This window comes from Ambystoma mexicanum, chromosome 1q (assembly GCF_040938575.1).
Source record: "Ambystoma mexicanum isolate Mex_15411 chromosome 1q, UKY_AmexF1_1, whole genome shotgun sequence".
NCBI classification, from domain to species: domain Eukaryota; kingdom Metazoa; phylum Chordata; class Amphibia; order Caudata; family Ambystomatidae; genus Ambystoma; species Ambystoma mexicanum.
The window spans coordinates 812,422,198-812,444,557 of record NC_090922.1 but is presented as its reverse complement, the minus strand read 5'-3'; the positions used below and the strand labels follow the sequence as shown (position 1 = coordinate 812,444,557).

The 22,360-nt window shown below is 42.7% G+C and overlaps 1 protein-coding gene across 1 annotated transcript in view; it reads right to left on the bottom strand.

Annotated features, from left to right (window-relative positions):
* Positions 1-22,360, bottom strand: part of LOC138536967 (uncharacterized) — a 49,346-nt gene that overhangs the window by 8,344 nt on the left and 18,642 nt on the right. The window contains exons 4-8 of the mRNA XM_069641416.1: positions 20,298-20,349; positions 14,136-14,202; positions 11,932-12,199; positions 11,710-11,761; positions 23-89 (exon numbers count right to left, since the gene is read on the bottom strand). Of these exons, the coding sequence (XP_069497517.1) occupies positions 23-89; positions 11,710-11,761; positions 11,932-12,199; positions 14,136-14,202; positions 20,298-20,349 (506 nt within the window). The remainder of the gene's footprint in view (positions 1-22; positions 90-11,709; positions 11,762-11,931; positions 12,200-14,135; positions 14,203-20,297; positions 20,350-22,360) is intronic.

Genomic DNA, 22,360 nt, shown 5'->3' with positions numbered 1-22,360 from the left:
CTTTTACATTTGTTGCACTTACTTCGGTATAGATGTCTGTTCCCCAGACTTTGAAGTCCTGCGTCAGACATCCATCTGGGCACAAGACTCTGAAACGAGAGAAAACCAATGAGAAGAACTGCTTGTTTGGCCTTGTCCCCTTCTTAGGCAATACACATTTTCCTTTCAAAACTGATACATTGGTTGAGCCTCCGAGTATTTAGCTGGTTAAAGACCTTCTCATTCTGTCATAAAGTCATACCTTAATAAACCTCACATGACAGCGCCCCCACGCCGCCAGTGTAGGAGTCCAAGTGAAAAAGAACCATCCTTGACCCAACTTTGCACTCCTTCCTGAGTCTATGCTTGGGACTCTTGTAAGCTGTGATTCTTCTTCATGGCCTTGTTTGACTAGCCCGCTCTTCACACCAAAAAACCACACTTGCAGAAAGTGGAAGTAAGACAGATTTGATGCACGTAAGCAGGTGCAGGCCATCAGATTGACATTTAGAGAGGCACAGCCAACTGTTGTAGAACCTAAGTGATTGTTCCTTAGAACATTCTGGCCAGGCGCAGCCTGCACGCGCCAGTAACACATGCATTAGTAACCAACACTACCACCCCCACACATGCCCCATTGAGAATAACTGGGGAGGCGGTTTAGATGACCTGCATCGTAATGCAACATCTGCAGTACTCTGTGTCTAGGGAACCTCTAGATGGCCATACCCGCCAAGCTTGATTGTCATGTTCTGTTCTCTATTAAGGACTCTAGTCAAGCTTGTAGCACCCCCTAAATGGGAGTGCAATGTAATACCCTGTTGCGACGGCTGTGGACAGGGTCATCCCTGCTATTGATCTGCGGCATAATGGACCACAGGCAGGCTGCGTCAGAGGTGTCATGCCTGCTAAACTTTACCCTTAAGTTGTTCCAAAATGTGAGCATTCGTTAGTTGGTAGGGCATGTGCTAAATTTGCCTCCACTGTTCTCTTCTGTGCCTGGATTATCAAATGGCCCAAACTCACCTGAAACGATTTGTTCTGTACATGGGGCTCTAGGCTGGATTGCTACGCCCTCAACAGCTGTCTAAGGATCTGTTTCTCTGGCTGCCTTCTAGGTCATGTGTCAAAAGTGGGTGCTTCCCCAATTTCTTGCTATCGGGGTACCAGTTTCGAAAGAGGAAGATTCAGCAAGTGCTAATATATATAAATGGAAACTGGTTTCCCCTTCCTATGAATCACACATATTTGTAGTAGCACTACTTTATTCTTCACTCGCTTTCAGCATTTGGTCAAAACAGAGGGTTTTCTTATTCCAAAATATAAATTCATTATTTTTGTTAAAGGTTTTTTGTTATTTAAAATAACATCCGTGGTCTAGAACCATTATAAAGAACAAATACATTCATTACAACTTCACTTGGACAGATACTAACACTCCAAAAAATATTTTGTGCCTAGGGGCAAGTAAGATGTGACTTTATCATCTGTGACACACCTTATCAACAAAATAGTTTTGAAATATTTCATAAAAGTCAAAAACAAGGACAATGTTCGTAAATCCTTTTGGACAAAGGGAAAAGCGGGGTGTACATCTGATAAATCCACACATCAAACAAAAGTCCCTTCAAGGAAATGTGTCAGTTCATGGAATTGTAAAATAAGGATTACAAGTGTAATTCCCGCTCAAAAACTCTTGAGTAAAAGACAAGAAAAATCACAGAGTAAATACTAGAACAAATATATTTTTAAGACATTCCAACAGGCCAGTAAGGAAGGGAGGGACAGAATTCGAGAAGGCAAAGTGTCCCAAAGCCGTCAGACAGCAACAGAGAAAGCTTGTTGGCAAGTCCCAGCTCCTTAACAATATCAAATAAAAATGTTTTTGAATCTCAACTGTAATACAGTGGTAATTTAGCACAAAAAGGTTTTTTTTAATTAATATGGCTCAATGCGTTTCAAAAGGTTCCATCATTGTAAATTCAACACAAAATATTCATGTATGTTAAGCTACACACTACCAGGAAGTGAGGAAGACTGTGCACTCTAAAGAGACAGATCATTAGACACAAACTTGTAGATATTCTCCTCCTTATCAGCCTGTTAAGCATCAGAGACGAACTAGATTAAACAATCCACAGACCATTTGGATCATACTGTTGGGGCTTTAGTCATTCATCAAATCACCTCATGAATTAGGATTCAGGACCCTCTCTATAATCCCGATATCCACGTTAAGTATCAATTGACATGACCTATCCATTTCTAATCACGTATGTTTAGCTACTCATGTTCAGCTCTTGTAACATCAGACAGCAGCCATGCAGTTGGTGTCTTATTCTCTAGTTAAACTATTTTATTTTAATTACATTTTTTATTTTTCTATTAGTAGAGACCTAGTAAAAACATTGCGAAAATGTGGTCTGAGATTAATTATTCTGTTGTAGCACCACATGTCGCCTTGCAGGCAAGTGCAGTTCAAACACACGTATGGGTGGCTCATTTCACTCATCTGTATGCCCAGCCAAGTCCACTGAGACACCGGAGCAAGGAATGTTTTCGTTGGCTTTTCATCTGAAGTTTGAGTTGTCGGACATCCTATTTCTCATTAATACGGCTAGCAGGTCAAAGGCTAGGGGTCCTAAGGGGCTCGCTAACCATACTCTTAAAAAACACCCTGAATTATGGGCTTCGATTTTGTATAAAATATTTTCGCTCGTAAATGCGACCCAGACTCTTCCCAGATCATGGACCCAGGCGATTACAATCCTAATATACAAAACGGGTGATATACAGGACCCGAATAGTTATAGGCCCATCTCACTTCTCGATGTATCTGGTAAATTGTTCTGTCGGCTAATTTTAGAGAAGTTACAGCTATGGGTGAAGAGCAAAAAACTAATTGACGCGTTGCAAACAGGCTTTGTAAAGGGCCTTGCAACTACGCCTAACATAATCACTCTGAACATGATCCAAGCCCAGCAAGCGGAACGAAGGCAGCCCTTGTATATGGGGTTTATCGACTTTAGAGCCGCTTTCGACTCAGTTGATGGATCTTTGCTGTACCAAAAGTTAAAATAGTATGAGTGTCCCCATTCTCTCATGTCACTAATAATTCTGTTTCACTCAAAAACATCAATGACAGTGTGTATCACCTTAGATGGTAAATTATCTCCTGAAATTCTGACACAACGAGGTTTAAAACAGGGATGTGCACTGGCAATGTTTCTATTCAACTTCTTTATTATATATCTGGGTCGTGAATTTATGAATTGCAATGGTGATGCCCATAGGATAGGAGCCCAGAAAATCCCATATTTGTCATATGCGGATGACCTTGTTCTATTATCACAAACGTCGCAAGGTCTTCAACGTATGTTGTTACGGTTGGGAGATTATGTGCATGCAAATAATTTGGAGATTAACATAACGAAATCCCAAATATTAAGCTGTACCGTCAGTTCGGGGGCTATGAGACATCTTCATTTATTCTCATGGAAGCTCCAGGACACCAAATTATTAAGCGCTACCCTATATAAATATCTTGGGGTGGTTGTTAAGAATAGACAGACTAGGAGAGATGATGAGGCAACTGCCCGGAACAAACTTCAACACTTAATCTCCCAGTCACGAATCTTAATTAATAAATTTGGGAAATTCTCTTTGAAGCATATTGTGCTATTTTACAAAATGAAGGTGTTGCCAATTACCCTATATGGTGCGGAAGGAAGTCTGCCAGAGAAGCAACAGTATTGGGATGCACTAGAATCGACATATTGGAAGCAGATTCAAGCCCTCCCAAATAGTGTCCCAATAGCGATCATACGCTACGAATTTGGATTGTTATCCCTCTACTGCCAGGCACTGTGGAGACAGTGCGCATTTTCCCACAAATGTTTTTTGGGACTAAAGAATGGAAGCATCCTAGAGGTAATAGGTTATAGCCTGCTTAAATCTGGAAATGTATTCCCTAGGACATGGCGGAATTATGTGATGGATAACTTGGTCGAAGCAGATGTATCCGTAGAATTGTTGTTATCAAATCCTGCTCGAGCTAAAGTTAAAATCTTTCAAGCTGATTGGGCCAGGAATAAAACAAGGTGCATCCAATATAAAGACTTTAACATCTGAACTTTTGGAATGAAGCGTTATGGAATGATGGCATCCTATTTAGTGAAATGTCCGTCGCCTAAGGTTCAGTCAGACTACTTAAGGTCCAGACTCAACCCATGGAGCACTTGCAAGGTTCTTTGTAAAAGGAAACTGTTGCCAATTGATCAAAACTATTGTAGATATTGCCTATCACTGCAACAAAGTGAAACATTACAACATCTGTTGGTGGAATGTAGTGCTTTAAATAAAGTACAAGCAAGATGTTTTGATAATGTATTTTCAATTCACACAGTGATGGAGAGCTATCAAATATGGCAAAGGTTTTCAAATACACGGGTGAGGGTACAGATAGCGATAGTTCAATTTTTACAAATGATATTACCACGAGTGAAGGAAATGTAAAAGGCAATAAGTGCAGGGAGCAATGATAGAGATTAATGGTGACTGTACTTATGCATAAGTCTAATCACTATAGAGCTTCTGTTCTGCATGTCTCGTGGTCCTTATGTTTTTTTTTTTATGGTGTTATGTGATTTTATGTTATTGTGGTAAAATAAGTATTGATTATGTTTGGTCGAGTTTTATATATTTTTATTGATTCGACGTTTCTGTATCCTAACAAGAGTGTCTATTTTCTATGTATTATTTTTTATATAATATATGGAAGTTTGATTTGATTTATGTTTGTATTAAATATTTGAAAAGTTGCGCTGCAACTAAAACAAATAATAAAAAATAAAAAAATTAGTAGAGACCTTTCTTATAACATGCATAGTATAACGTGGCATTTCTTTAGAATTTCATTGTGATATATACTACATTATGCAATAAGGACTTAAGCAGTTCATTGAATATGGTTACATGCCTTTACTTCGAAAAAATATACACCGCGGGCATGTTTTACCAATTTTCTTTTACCAAAAACTGTTTCACCGAATTTACATACATAAAGTGAAACGAGTTTATACACCGAAACACTTTCACTGTAAAGAGCTTTAGTATATAAACACTTCATTTTTTTAAATGTAAAATCGGTAAATGCACTTTATGTAAAATAAAATTAGTACAACATGCACTCTGATGACTTGCATAACCAGGCGCTGTCCAGTTCAAAACTTACTTGCTGACACTACACAAGTCAGCATCAGTGAGTAATTTCAGAAATGGACAGCGCCTGATGACTTGCATGCAGTCATCAATCAAGTTCAGCACTGGATAGCGCCTTAAGACTTTTATTTTATTTTGTTATTGGCCCCCCAAACCCATGTTTTATGCCCTTAAGAAACCCCCAAACATTTGAGAGCTTTGTCATCTGAAAATATTTACTGAAATACGTTTTCATCGAAAAATTCAGTGTATGATTTTTTCAATGACAAAGTCTTTCAGTAAATGTTTTTAGATGAAAAAGCTCTCAATGTAAGTTCATTCAGTGAATAGTATTAAATATTTGGCTGATTTGTCTCGGCCTTTGACAGTGTGCAGGGTACAGGAGTTCCCTCATTGTTGGGAACTCTTATCTCGTTTTCGTAAGTGTGCGAAGGGTCAGAGTGCGTAGTGCAAGAGGGTATGTCTTGTGGGTGGCATAAGAGCGTGTGTTGTATGGATGTGTGGCATTAGATTGTCTGGCATGTAAGTGTCGAGTGTGCGAGGATATGGCATATCAGTGTTTGGCTTATGAGTCATGTATCATTGTTTGATATACACACATATGAAATGCACATGCCCAATACACCTCTTGTATATTAAAGCTAACATTCAAGACTGACTGACTATACGTATCGGAGACGTATACGAGATTGACATTTCTTTAAATAAAAATGTGCCTGTGCGCCTGGTGAAATATAAAAGAATGTTAAAAGTTGAAAATGTCAAAGTTTCTAAGTGTTTCTGTTAGAACACCACATCTAGATGCATGCCAAAAACATTGAAAATCAAAGCATACGATTTTGAGATATTCGAGACAAAAAAAATGTTTACCCTTTGGGAAAAATTCCCATTAAAAAGGGTTCAAAATGCAATTAAAAACACATGTTTTAAAATATATGATGCCATCCATGAAACAATCTGAAATGTGCTCATTAGATCCTAACGAGATCTAGTTGCATGCCAAACTAATAAAATTGAAAGCAGGCCATTTTAACAGATTTGGTCTGAAAATAATTGTTTTTCCTCTGTGAAATCTTCATGTTAAAAAGTGTACAAAACACAATTAAAATCAATAAAACAAAAATATGATGCCATCTATGAAAAATTCTGAAATGTTCCATGCAGGGGAGATGCTTCTATAATTTACTCTGACAATTTTTAAGAATTTTCCATTGAGGGGTGCAATTGACATTTTCTATAAGGCCATCACATAAGACTTTTATGCCACATCCGGAAAAGAATCCAGCAAGCAATTCAAAGGCAGGAAGAATAATTTGACTTACGTGGAACCCAAACCACTACAAAATCTAGCTTCAGACACGTGGTGATCAAAGAGGCTGACAAGGGCGCCAACATTGTTATAATGAATAGGACAGATTACCTTGAAATGGCAAACAATCACCTACAAACACCAGGCTGCGACAAAGTTCTAACCAGCAATTCTAAAACCAACATCATTGTTAAACTGGAAGAATATACCTTAGGCTGGTATAGAAAAGGACTTATCACAGATGAGGAGAAAAGATATTTGACCATCAAGGAACCCGACCATACCTAGGATATATTTTCTCCCAAAAATACACAAGAAGTTTGACAGAATCCTGGAAGAACGTCCCATCCCGAGTAGAATTGGGTGGGCCAAAGAAAACATCTCAGAATATTTAGACAACATCCTAAAACCAAGAGCCAGTAAATTACAATCTTATCTGAATGACACCACTAGTGTGATTAAAACATTGAAGATGGTGAAGTGGCAGAAAGAGTACATCCTGGCCACTTTAGATGTCAAAGTCCTATATACATCAATACAACACCAATGGGCAATAACCATCATAGATTACTCCTTCAGAGAAGAATCTGTGTCATTCTATCAACAAATCCAAATGATAAAAGAGATGATACAAACAACACTTGACTACAACATATTTATCTTCAATAATACATTCTATCAGCAGACGAAAGGTGTGGCCATGGGCACCAAATATGCCCCGGCCCTGGCCAATCTATTTATGGGCCTCTTCGAAGATAAAGTTGTATACAAAGATGAAGAATTCAGCAATGGGATGATACTATGGACACAATATATTGACAATGTTTTCTTAATTTGGAAAGGAACAGCAGAACAATTTCAAGAATTTACAAACAGGATCAACCTCAATAAGTATGGAATACAATTCACAGCAGTATGTGATGATAGCACACTCAACTTCTTGGACTTAACAATTCATGTGGACGGTTATAAACTTGAGACGTGGACTTTCAGAAAAGAAACTGAGGCCAGTTCAACGTCACAATAGACCAACAATATATAACATTCCCATGGGCGACTATATCAGAACGGGAAGTAATTGTCAGACACAAGACAAATTCAAAAAGGAATGCAGACTGTTGCATACCAGATTTCACCAAAGAGGATACACAAACGAATACCTGAAAGAAGCACATTAAAGAAGTAGTAAACTCACACAAGACCAAACACTAGAAACAAGCAGAAAGCAGTCTTCCCATGAACAACAGAAGGTCGGTTTTATAACCAGATATAGCAGCAACCACCACGTCATCGCCAAGATCCTAAAAATACACTGGCATTTACTGGAACTAGACAAGAACATTAGTGAATATGTGGATGATAAGCCAAACATCATATACAGAAGAGCAAATACTCTTAGAAACAAACTAAGCCCCTCACTGCTACCCAATACACCTAATACAATGGACAGCACGTGGTTACAATCGGAGTGCATTGGATTTAGGAAATGTGGTACATGCACCATGTGCCATTTTGCATACGAGAAGACCAACACATTCTGTGACATTAATGGAAAAGGAATTGAAATCAAAGAAGGAATAAACTGCGGGTCACAATATGTAGTTTATGGCATTATATGTAAATGTCAAAGTCTATATATTGGAAGCAGAAAGAGAGAGCTCAGAACACGAATAAGAGAGCATTTGCCACCATTGGCAAACAGCGCATCAAATCAAAAATAAGTCTGAAATAGGATTTATTGGACTTCAAAGAATTGTTCTTGGTAGAAGAGGTGGTGACAAAGCACTTAGGCAAGCGGAAGCAAGGCTTATATGTAAATTGAATACTACTCTCACAGGTCTTAACTCAGATAATGAAATGGTATCTTTTCTGTAAATATGATACCAGAATAGATGCCAAGTAAGATGAAATAGTCAGGCCCACAGTGTTAGACTGTATAAATGTGGTCTGTTCCATTCACATAATAATAATATAATAATAAAAAATGTAAATGTCTTAGCCATAGAGGATCCAAAATACACCCTATCGCTAACATGTCTTGTACCTTTATAATAGGCAGGTATGAATTTGGCTATTTGTGTTTTGCTTCCTGCTTTCTGTTTAATGGATTAATTTTGGGACCATGGAGTTTGCATCTGACTCGGTGAACAGACAATACGATTTTATACTGAGAATTGATTTACTCTTGAGAACCAGAACTCCATCAGTAATGTACTTTTTGAAAATAACCCAGTGAGTATGTTTATTCGTTATAAGGAACTGACAAGTTTGTAATTAACTGTGTAACCATTACATATCATGCCTACTAGAGCTAAGTGTTTATATATCAAACAGACAGCAATTGAACGCTGAACTCTCCTATTTTGTAGTCCGGGAATCTATGTAGCCATCATACACTATTGACATCAAAGGCATTTAAATGCACGAATAGTGTGGATTCCAATTATTGGGCTCTATCACATTTACCTTACAGCTAAGCATGCAACACATGCCCTAAAGATGGCACTGACATTTCCCAAACGGATTAACAGGTTCCCAAAAGATGGCGGCTCATTCACAGTAAGGAAACAGAAAAGGGACGCATGCCCTAGTGTTACCATAGTTTCCAAAAAAACAACATTAACTCAATGGCGAGGCTCTCTCGCGGCCTAATGAAAAGCCAATGCGAGTAAAAGAATGCCGATCAATGGTAAGAGACTGATACTAACAACAATATCTGTAACCCATTATAGCAATAGTTGTCACTATGGAACCCACTTGTTCAGTGGGTAAGATTCTAAATGTACATTATCAAGTACGATCGTCTAGTGAAGCACACACTGTTTAGGGTGAGCGCACTGAAACTTGAAAAGCGCGCATTCCCATATACGCGCTGGTGCTAAAGCATTTGGAACAGTGAAATTGTTCACTTTGATTGTTATTAAATTGGCGGCATACAAGCAGACAAACTACTGGTGTGGATAAATATGCATATTACACTTACAAGTGGACAAACATACTTTAAATGATCTGTAATGGATATTAAGGCGTAAATAGGCTACTATGCGCCTGACAATACGCGTATATATATTATTTCTTCACAGGGATATAAACCATGAAATTGACACTTTTTCGAATATCAGAAGAAGACAAATGGTAAGATTAGCTTGTTTCTTGCACACAGCAATGGACACGAATAATGTCATTAAATATACCACGAAGAGCGCCTATTGTGTATACTATACCTGTACCCCGAATCACGAGTGACTTGAAATTGGGGTCAGCCAGTCAGCAACACATTGACCTAAATTATTCCAATAAGAGTTTTACTACCCATGTGACCAAATACTTATCATGAGCCTGGTAGTTTACTAGACTTAGGCACTTTTAAAATGGAGTGGGTGGTTGATCGGAATATGGTCTTTACAAGCATTGTATAATAATTGCAACTTACATCTATTTTTCTTGTTTTTCTTATCTTCTCCTTTTCCAACCTTCCGCCAATGCTCCCCTACACCAACCCCTAACTTTCTGTCACAAATTGTATTTGCATTGTGTTCTAATGAACACGGTTGAATGTGTATATATGGTGTGCAGTCATAATGTCGGAAAATAAATGTCGAATGACAAAAATGTAGAAGTAGAAATGTAGAAAAAAAAAGTCGAATATATTATTTTTTTTATTTATATGTATTTTTTGGGTTTGGTAAGTATAAAAAATGGGTAAAGTATTTTTTAAAAAAGGGGGGGTTGGAGGGGAACTCCCCATTTCGGAAAAAAAACGTATTGAAAAAATAATTTGACTTTTTTTTTTTTCGACATTTTTTTTTCGACATTATGACTTTCGACATTTTTGTTTTCGACCAAATGACTATAAACCTGTATATATATTACTTATGGCTTGACACACTGTACCTACACAGATTTTTCTTTTGAAAATGTATACAATGTTACATTCCCTGATTTGAAAAAGGCGAATACCGAAACCCGTGTCATCATCACTGTGATGAGTTTTTGCAATAAATATTGGTGATTTAAATCTACCTGGCGCAGGTCTCTATGAGTATATGTGCTTTTATAATTCCTTGTGTGGTTTGTTGGCTTTTTACCGCCTTACTCTTTGAGACGCGACAGTAAAGAGAGTTCATGTAATGGTAAAAATAGCCAATTACACAAGGGAAAAGCAGTAACTTGCAAGGTGTCGCCAAATAGACCAGCCTTTACAAAAGCCTAACCCCGTTTATACCTGTATATTTATTTATTTAGTAGAGCATATGCTAATTACTTGATTGAACAAGTGAGATTGTATCACCCATACCTCTCCAATCTATTATTTGAGCCAAAGTATCAATTGTATTCTTCAAGCTTTCCATGGCGAAATCCTACATTGGTCATTGATCTGTCTATAGTTAAGTCAAGTGCTCCTTCTTTGTAGGTAATTTAATTGGCACACTTCACTCACTTGCCAACCTGCATTCGCTCATCCAACAGCAGCCACTCATATACAGAAGGCTGGGCCTTCCCTGATTATTGGAGCCTGGCTTTGGAATGGATTTCTCTTTTCCAATTGTAAGATAACTATCATTTCTTCTGTAAGGTGGTGCGAACAAGGTTATTTACCAAAACCTTCTAGGACTAGCTGCTTTGCAGCACCGTTGATTCTTGTTTTACTAGGCACCCAGTTGTGAGGATCCGTGAGCCCCTCAACAGTGATATTATATGGCATTTATAATGCGCCTAATCACAAGTGTTGCAAGGCGTGACGAGGCAAGCAAGGGGGAACAGAGAGAGGACAGAGACAGCGATCTTACTAAGCCAAGTTACATTGGGATAGCACAAGTGCAGAGGAGGGGGAGGGGAAAAGAGCCAGGGGAAAGGGGAGGGGGCAGGGCTGTACATGGGATCAAAACAATAACAAGAGGTTCGACCAGCAGATGGCAGGTGCAAGCGTACGTGCAGACAGCAGGTGCCCAAAAGTGCAGGTAGGGGGACGGTAGGGTTACAGATACAGACCCAAGTGCAAGGGTAGCCGGGAGGCAGTTCATTCTTTAAACACAACCCAAGTTTATAAGTGATACTCACGGAGGAATGCTGAACGATTTCAACACAAGATCATAAATACTAGTGTCAGATTTCAACAAAACATGAGATCATAAGTGGTAGTCACAGAGTACTGGTGTTAGACTTCATTACAACATAAGAGCATCACAAGTGGTACTCACAGAGTAGTGGTGTCGGATAGCTCTTTTGCTGTGGTGCCACAGTTCACAAGCACTAGAAGGGAAGATAACACACTCAGGTGAATAGGCATGACCTGCTTCTCATCTGCAAACACTTAACAACCTCAAATCATTGGGCAGGGGTGCTCAGATGGATGCCAAAACACACATCAAGTGCATGCCATGCCCTCAAGGAGGGACTGCAATGGTTCCTGAGTAAGTTACCTGTAACAGAGGAGGAAACTTGAAAGTTTGGCATCTCAACGTCGAGGAAACGAATCCTGGTAAGATATACCTCTGGGATGGTGGTGATGGCATCAGAGGGTAACCTGAGCACAAAGGATGCAAAGCCGGCTCCACAGCCCAGAGTGGTCACTCCATTATGTGTGGCTGTGTCATAACTTTTCTCTCCTGGTCTTTTCTCCACTGTCACTCGGCCCCCGGTGCCACCGAGCTTCCCGGCATAGATGGCTGCCCGGCAGATGGATGAGTTCTGAGAACAGAGGAGACGTGCATTGTGAAACGGGGGATTTGTGTGTGGATATCTTCTCCTCTGTATCTCTCATTTGCAGTCGGTATGCTTAGGAATTAAGAATCAGCAAGTAGATAAACATTACATAAAGTGGTTTTACTTCTGCATAGAGAGTTATAACACAGAAGGGAGCTCATTTTGAGCTTGCCATACCTTGTCTAAGGCTTTTGCACATTTTGTTTACGGTACGGCAAATTTTCTTTCATTTGTATGGCAGACAGCTTACTTTTCCACTGCTCCCTACCTCACCACCATACAAATACTCCAGCATTTTCATGCTCGACCAAATGCTGGGGATTCCTATGGAGTCTGATGGCTTTTTGCATCCAAGGAATCAATTGTAAATGCCACCTGCCATGCGGACATGGCAGGCAGAGTTTACTTCTTTTGCACCGTGGAGTGCAAAAGGGTGGCGTACAAGTGTGCACGCCACCTTTTTGTCCTGCCATTTTGAACTCCGTCTGGGAAATGTCTAAGGGCTGGTGGCAAGCATGTACGTAAACGTGCACACGTAATGGATCCCTGCCACCAAATTACGGGGGACTCAAACATGAGCTCCAATGTGTCTACAGTTGCATTGAGAGTAAGGATACTTCTGCATTGTGCATCATATCATTCACTGTGAGCAGTTCTGTATTGAGAGTAAGCAACATGGCATAATGTATGACTACTTCTACACTGAGAGTAAGCAACGTGACTTATAGTGGGCCTACATCTACACCGAGAGTAAGCAATATGGCATAATGGGTGACAACTTCTGCAATGAGTAAGCAACTTCAAGTCTACCTACATCTGAGCAAGGAACATAGCATAAGGTGTGCCTACTACTGCAGCAAGAGCAAGCAAACTTCATGAAGTGGGTCTTCTGCATTGAGAGTATGCAGAATAGCATAACGTTCTTCACTGATAGTAAGGTGCCTGATTTAAAGTGTGCCTACTTCTCCATGGAGAGTGAAGAACATGATTTCAAGTGTGCCCACAGCTGAGTAAACAACATAGCATAAAGCGGGCCTACGACTGCACCGAAAGCATGCAGACTGCATAAAGTGGGCCTACTTCTGCACTGGAAGTAATATGGCATAATATGTGACTACTTCTACACTAGGAGTAAGCAACATGACTTAAAGTGTGCCTACATCTACACTGAGAGTAAGCGACATGACATAAGGTGTGCCTACGACTGCAGCAAGGGCAAGCAGACTGCATAAAGTGTGACTACATCTACACTGAGAGTAAGCAACATGGCATAATGTGTGACTACTTCTGCACTGAGAGTAAGCAACATGGCATAATGTGTGACTACTTCTGCACTGAGAGTAAGCAACATGGCATAATGTGTGACTACTTCTACACTAAGAGTAAGCAACATGGCATAATGTGTGACTACTTCTGCACTGAGAGTAAGCAACATGGCATAATGTGTGACTACTTCTGCAATGAGTAAGCAATATGACTTAAAGTGGGCCTATATCTGAGTATCCCAACAGCATAAAGAATGCCCGCTGCTCCGCTGAGAGCAAGCAAACAGCATAAGGTAGGCCTTCTGCTACAATGGGAGTAAGCAACATAGCATACAGTGTGTCTACTTCTGCGTTGTGAATCAGCAGAATAACATATGTTGTATCTAGTTGTGCTCTGAGCATCAAAACATCACGCGTGTGTACTTTTGCAATAAGAGTAAGCAACATAACACACTCTGCCTCTGCTTTGGCACTGAGCATCATGGCAGCGTGTCTACCTCTGCGCTAAGAGTAAGGAACATGAGAAAGTCTGCATAGTTCTGCTTTGAGTATCAGCGACATACTATTGGGTGTATCTACTTCAGCGTGACATAGAGTGCCTATACTTCTGCAATGTGAGAGAGCAGCATGAAGGCTTGACTTCACTCTGGTTTTACCTCTGTGTAGATACCGTCTCCCCAGACCTTCCAGTCCTCGGCCTGGCATCCTTCAGGGCAGATAACACTGCAATGGGAGAGAGCAAGGACATCTCTGATTTCATGCAGGTGCATCTGAAGAATATGCACTATTATTACTATTAATATCACACCCGCCTTTCATCTCTCAATTCTCTTATGGTATTGAAAGCGGGTCCCTTACTGAAGAACAAGGCGACATTGCATCTGCTATAGGTCCAGCCCTCATGCATGTCTGTCTTGCGCGCACACAGGTGGTCTGCGTGGCTACACAACAAGAAGGAAAGCAGGCTTGGAGCCCTACAAGGGGCACTAGGCCACAATGCCTTTAAATGACAGTTTCACATGGGTGTTCAACCTGTGTCTAGACACCAACACATGTGGCAGGGAAGGGAATGAAAGAAGTGATTTGCTAAGGAATCAGGATCACACAGTTTGACAAGGTGAATAAGCCAGGTCGAGAAATCCTATACATCCATCAAATTGCAGCCACTGCTGAACAACCCACATTTACATATAGAATATTACTAATCCATACTTTTGATATAGAAAGTACACAGGCATGCAAACATACACCACAGACAACCCTGAACCCTTATATGTAGGTAAATGTTTAACCATGCTAATTATGTCGATACAATAACCACACGGCAGAGGTCCTGATGCATGAACTTGCATTTAAAATTCACCATTCTTGAAAGTAAGATTAACATCATGGGGCTCATTACGACCCTGGCGGTAGCCATGCTGGTAAATACCGGCACGGGTGCCGCCAGAGTCCTGAATTTACTGGCGTCTGGGAATGGGCAATTACCGGGGCATAACAGCCCCGGCGGACCCGGCAATTTCCCATTCCAAGGCTCTGGCAAATATTAGTCCCCATTCCCATTTGAGTCCCATTGGACTCAATTGGAATGGGGAGGCCGGATGCACCGGGACCATTTGTGAATCCAAAGTAAATCCATTGAGCAAGGAGCATATGTGTTGTATGGAGGGTGATTTGTGTGTACACTATAATAATGGGGCCAGTGTGTGCGCATGTGTGCAGTGTGAGAAGCTTTGTGGGGGTATGCAGTGCTGGAGGCAGCGTGTGCAGAGCTGATTTGGAGCTGTAATACAGCATGCAGTGCAGGGATGGTGCAAGCGCACAGCAGACGTGTCTGAATAGCAGGGTTGAAGCTGTGTATTTTCATGCAGTGTGGGCATAGTGTGAATGTAGAGCAGATTCGGGGCTGTGTGCATGTGTACAGTGTTGGGATGGTGTGAGTTCGGTGCAGTGGTTTGTGCGAGTGCAAAACAGTGTGGGTGTGCAGTGCAGTGCAGTTGAGTGGTGTATATGCGCTGTGCTGGGCAGTGTGGGTATGCATTGCAGTGGAGAGGTGTTTATTAATCAGTGCTGGGTGGTACAGATGTGCCATGTAGTGAGTTGTATAAAGTGTGGGGAAGTGTGGGTGTGCATAACAGTGGGTTGGTGTGTACATACAGTGCTAGTGTGTTTTTTTGTGTACTGAGCTAGTGATCTGTGCTAACTGGGGTTGGTTTGTGTGAATGGGCAGTGCTATGAGCTCCCTGTGCAGTATTGATATGTTTATTGCCAAAGCCCACTTGGGCAAATGGTGTGCATGCTTAATGCCTTATAATTAAAGGAGGTCCTTAATGGTGAACACACCTCAGAAGACATTTCCATTAAATGTACCTAATAAATGAAAAATAAATGACTTTCTCACACTTTTTATAGAAGTTCTGCTTTGCCGACTTTCAGCCAAAATTAAAAATGAAAGTATATACATAAAAAGAATGATATTGCTTTTAGCACTTCCTGATTCAATCGTGCAGCTTCTCTGCTCTCTTGCCATCAACACGTTTCTAAGACCAACTCAATGGCACTCATTTGATTATGTTCAGTAGCATGAAAATCTGCCTTGTCTCTGATAGGGTGCAGCTGGTGCATCAATCCACCTTCCCCACCTACATTATGTCAGTGTAATACATGTGCAGCAAAATTGTACAATCATACACATATTTACTGAGTGTCTTTCCATGTGTTGGTGAGCAGAGCAACAATGCTGGGTTCTGTAGAATGTGTGTCAGTCTGGCAGCTGGCTGAAGGTGTTCCAGGGCTGGTGGGGTGTCTCAGCGTGATGTTTGGCAGCCCGCCTTGCCTTACAGCTGGGAACAACAGTCAGACGTGCAAGTGGGGTCTTTAAATATAAAGTCAAAAGAATGCAGCAAGATGGCTGATAGCTGCATCATTTCATGGGAATAGCAGCCAGCAAGGGTCCTTAACACAAAATGAAATGTCCCCTGAAAAGCTGTTAATTGCGCTTTGACCGCAGGGGGCTAATGTCGGGGAAACCTGATTAAAAAGGAAACAGGGTGGTAAGAACACTGCCAGAGACTGCCAGAAGGAGGTGACGGTCTTCAATCTGCACGCTGTGCACGTATAAAGTCATAAATTAAAGGAGTTTGTTTCTGTATCACAAAACGGCCAACAGAAGGCCGCTGTTCGAGGATCCTCAGACAGAGGCGTCTCTGGCAGGGTGCTGGGAGGGCTATAGCCTTGGGTCTTTTGCTTGTAGCAGGGTCCCGACAGTCCGAACATTAGCATGGCCCTGGATCATTTCCAGGCATAGCAATACCCCCGTCCCCAGAGCTCTGGTGCCGTTAAAGCCGTTCCTGCTATGGGCGAGTCAGCGGGCAGCAGCTCTACTCCAGGGGCAAGCAGGTAGGCCCAGTAGGAAATGGGACCAAGAAGCAGCTTTACCAGGGTTTCATTCTGTAGATGGGCTGCAGCTGTGTTGAGATTTGCAGGGGAAAGATTGCCCCTTTAGCCTCTACCTCCCAACCCAAATGATTAGGAAAAGTCACCTCTTTTCTTAACAATGTATCATCCATTGACAAGTGTGACAAATTCTCTCTGTAGCAAACTGTGAGTTATCCAACAGATTGCTCGCCAGGCCCTTAGCATGAACATATAACAAAGCACCTCCTTTGTTAACGTGTGATGTGTTTGTATCTTGCCAGTACAAAAGCACAGCACAGCTCTCCTCTCCAACCCATCATATGCAAAAAATACCCTGTTCGTGTTTAATAGGAGAGCAATTCTCACCTTGCTAAGCCTAAATAAAGCAATTTAAAGGTAAATGGTGGGCAGGTCAATCCGAAGCGATCCAGTCCAAAGAAGACCACGCCTGTGCCTTTGTCACAGGTAAGTTGATACGGGAGGGTGCTGCGAGGGGTTTTATACATTAATACATTACACAATTACAGCTTTTGTATTTGTATATTAATACCATGTAACTCTGAATCATACAAAGAAAATATTACTAAGTGACGTTGAGGGCTTAACATTCACATCTTTTTACCACCATGGAAAGGATTTTCTCGGAATTGCCCTGCAGCCTCTGACAGGAAGGTGGTAGTGGGACAGCTTCCAGCTGTGACCCATCCACCGCTTACTCTACCAGGATAATGACCTGAATGGGCGACTCAAAGGAAGCACACTGCAGTCTGTTCACATTTCGGGCACTTGAAAAAAGAAAGATGTGTTTCCAAAAGGACAATCAAGCTTCCCAAATGGAAAAATAAACAGACTTTCTTTTCACTTGCTCCAGATTGTGGGGAGTGGTGGAGGGGGGGGGGGCTAAATTATATTATATCCCCCCAGTTTAAAATCCTGAGGGGGATGTTATCACCCAAGTCCCCTCAGTTGCCTAGGTCCTTGGAGATATGGTAATGTTATCAAACTGTGGGGACTCCTGGGGACCAGAGTCACAGGAGCGCCCGGGGACCAGATTCACAATGTAGCGGTAGAGAAAGATTTTTTTTAACAGAGCAGATTGCTGGTGACAGTTGTGAATGCTGCTATTTTTTAATACTATTAAATTGCTCCACCTGCTTCCTTAAAATGGAATGCGGCAGGCAATGATACACCTTATCATTTAGTGGGCAGATTTCTGGAACGTATGTTACCCCGCCACATCGCTGAGCACCCCACAAGGGACAGGAGGCAGAGTACTGTGTGCCAGGTGCAGCCGCAGAGGCCACAAGCCATGCACAGATCCGGGCTTTTCTGCGATGCATGTGAGTGCACCGCTCACATGCTGATACTCCAGCATTCCCTGGCTGTGCAGTACCGCTTCCTTAAGTCTTCTTAGAGTTATCCTTGTCTTATTTATATAGATTTTAATTCAGTTAAACACTATAAAACAAACACCCAAAGAGTCTAGCAAGTAAAACGTTTGTCTCAGAACTGTGGAAATGGTTGTGGAGAGATGTAGCGGTTTGACGAGTAAAAGCCAAAAAGTGGAAGCTAGTTCCAGCTCACTTCGACCTCTGGCTGGTATGCTTTTAAAGGATTTAGAGGAGCGCCCTAAGACTGCGCACATCTCGTCCCATTCCCCACTTCTCTTCTGTGACACTTGCTCTAAGATGGAGGAGCAGACCCTGACCCTGACCGCCACTGAACGTATCTATGTGATTAGTGCGAGAAAAGAATTGGATGCGCCCACATTTTTTCAAATCTCATTTACTGCATATATAAGTGGGGGGAGGCCCCTGCCCCCCTCCCCGATACCATTCCACTGTTTTTATTAGCTTAAAGTGGTCGAAGTCCACGAAAAGAAGTATTGGAACTGTGTTCCGTAATGGCCTGCACTGCTCCCCATAAAGCCCATCGCCTTGCCCTCTCCCACGCACCATGCAAACCCCAAAACACATCTGCCAGCTGTTAAGGGGAACGTTCAGTGCGTGCAGTGCACTGAAAGTGCAAGTCTCAACTTCTTCTGACACTTTTATTTTGAAAGGAAACCATTCTGGAACAGAAGTAGAGGAGCACCGCTGCCGACTGCTCCCGCCCACTTCGACCACTGCCCCCCATATGTGTATATATTTGCATCAGCACCCTATTCATATGATTATCTCCTCACTCCCACGCGGGAGCTAGGTGGTTGGCATTCCACTTTCCTATTCCAATGATTAGCCCCCTGCGAGCCGCCGGAGCCAGGAGTTTGGAAAAAATGTGGTGCTTCCTGCCCTCCCCCTGTTGGCCAGGGGCGCGCGGGCAAGGGCGGGCGCAATTTCGCCTAGGCCGCTGCTGCCACTAAGGCCGGCCCTGGCTGTGTCCTTCTGTCAAGAGAGACCTCATATGCCGGGCACAGTCATCAAATTCAGAGTACAACTTCCCCAGCCTCATTTGCACAGGCACAATTACAGAATGCATAGGATCAAAAACAGCACACCCAGCCCTGATATAAGGTGGTTGATCCTCAGCAACCAACCACTGTACCTGGGCAGATGAGGCTGTACTGGACAACCAAGGGTGGGACAAGATGGCTGGCTGGCAGGTTCATTTATGCACACTCGATTGCATGTGCCTCGCGGCGGTATTTCCGCCCCCTTGCCCCTCCTCGGGCCATCCATTTAGCTGCAGTGCTCTTCAACCCTTCCTGTGTAGAAGGGAGCAGAATAACAGGGCCTGCAGTAGATTCCATTGCATGGCAGAGGGGGGATACCTGTCAGGGTAAGAGAGCAATGTGGCCCTCCCCCATAATCATCCTTGATGCCCAAACCCCTCCAAGAAATATGCGATTTATTTTGCCCACCATAATGTGCTTCTCCATTTGAACAGCTTATTTTTAAAATGGTATTTCTGTAAGCAGAGCACCAGTGACAGCCACGCCGCTCGCAGGCGCTAGGGGGCAGCAGCGAGCAGATCCTATGCCTGCTTTTACCATCTCACCAGGAGCCACAGCAAAGTGCACGTTCCTCTCTTTGCCTCCTCTTACTCATCACTCACGTGCTCTTCCACCACCCTCTCCTTTCTTCCCCCCACCCCTCCATAAAGTTGAAGTTTCACTTCTTGCTTGAGATTGGCCTGTGCACAGAAATAATAGTGTTGTTAGACTTACTCTTGGTTTGTATGTCAATCTCAATTCAATAAAAAAATTTGAAACAAAAAAACACAAAGAGCCTAGCAAGTAAAATGAAGAGGTGAGCTTCAACAGTAAAAAGGAAAGATTCCCAACTTTCGAAATGGTTGTAAGAAGATGTAGAACTTTAAGCAGCAAACCATAAACTAGCATGCTTTTAGGGGGTGTGGGGGGATGCCCCAGTATCAGCCATACAGGCTGTGTTGGTACTCACTCGTTCAGCTCCCCAGATAGATCCTGCGATGTTGTGCTGCACTGGATGCGAACTGGCAAAAAAGAACAGACGAACGGGCTGCATTTAGATTTCTCAGTCAATCGCGAGCTGTACAACTTTGCATGGAGCGACTCTGGACTTCTACAGCTGTGCGCGTGCAGGGGTGCTCTGATTCTGGCCTGGTGGCATGAGGCCCTGCGCAAAGAGAAGCAAAGGTGGGCAGGCCTTTCGGAACATGCATTAGCAGCGCTGGATCGAGGCAGGCCATACACTGTCTTTCTTCACTAATTAACCTTATCATTCAGATGCCCGGTGGTCAAAGCTGCTTCAAAGCCCCTGCTGATTTGGGGCTTTGTAACCTGGCGCAGCGATAGGCCAAACTCCCACCAGCACACCTGGGACCCTCTCTACCTAGGTATCGAGTCTGTGCCCCTCCAGATCTGTCTGACCTTAGGGGTCCAGGTTAGCAACACAGTACTTATCATCCAGTTTACGATTTCACACGTGTGCAGTGGGAGCTATGATGTGAGCTTCTAATGTAGGGTGCTGGTGGCATCCTAGACCACCCCTGCGCCTTCTGTTCCATTGTACGAGGAAAAGATGCATACTCCCTTGCTGGTCCAGTCGAATCATCTTTGCTCCACAGTCTTGAATCCTACATCAAGGTATCCAGGAAAAGTCACACTTACTTTTTCAAGTTATTTTTTTCCTGAATAGCTTCTCTTTTATTGTTATTACTTCAGTTTCTTGTCATTTATTTATTTATTTATTTATTCATATTTGTAAAGCGCAGAACAGCCCGGGGGCATTGTGGCGCTGTTACAGAGGTGACAAGCTTGCTGGTTAAAGTGGAGGGTAACAGGGGTGCCGAGTAGGGGGGTGCTGCGGGGCCCGGCCCCCCTCTGGCAGAATGAAGTCGGGGCTGAGCTCCCCCCCCCCCCGGGCCGGAGAGAAGAGACGCAGTATGGATGGCCCTTTGTTCCATCCATACTGTGTCTCTCTCTGGCGGCCCGGGTAAAAGCCGGGGGAAAACGATGTTTATAAATTGTGGGACAGATGCAAAGCAAGAGGCTCTTGCTTTGCATCTGTCCCTCAATTTCTAAAAATCGTTTTGGGTTGGTGCACCTCTACATCTGTGCACCCCGGTGCACAGATGTAGAGGTACACCCAACCCAAAACGATTTTGAGAAATGGAGGCACAGATGCAAAACAAGTCTGTCCCTCAATTTCTAAAAATCGTTTTGGGTTGGGTGTATTTGTACATCTGTGCACCTCTCTTGGCAAGAGAGGTGATCAGATGTAGAGGTACACCCAACCCAGAAGGATTTTTAGAAATGGGGGTACAGATGCAAAGCGAGGGAGGGGGCAGGGAGCAGGGGCAGGGAGAGGGCAAATGAGACTGTTTGCATGTCTCTGAGTGTGCACGTGGTGAGGGTGAATGCTAAGGGCGGGGAGCGGAGGCGTATGAGCCAGCACTTTCTAGTAGAGCTACCATATTTGAAATGGGGCAATGCTGGTACTCCTCAGTTAGCTGGCTATACTCTTGATGGGGTAGTACTGCTGTAACAGGGCTTCTATAATTGTTGAATCTTCTCAGCGATAATACTGTGCTTTTGTTGAGGCAATGCTAGTTCATCTTAGTGGGGCTGCTATACTTTTGATGGAACAACATCAGCACCTCTCAGTTGAGATGCTACACTCTTATTGACAAAGCCCCAGCACTTCTCAACAGATGTATTTCTTTTTATTTTAATTGGTTATTTATAATGCGTGTACTACCCAGAGGTTTCTAAGCGCGGACTGAGGGAGCGAACCTGTGTTGCGCGGACCGAGGGAGCGAACCTGTGTTGTGCGGACCGAGCGAGTGAACCTGTGTTGTGCAGACCGAGGGATCGAACCTGTGTTGCTCTGTGTCATCTTGCTTCCAAGGCGAGCACGTTGCCCCTGAGCTATCCTTCCGATACTCTAAAGATCTGAAGTACCTTTAATGATACACAACCAGAACTATTGAGCAAGTCTGTCATCATCAGAATAACTCAACACTGCCGTGGTTATACAAGAGC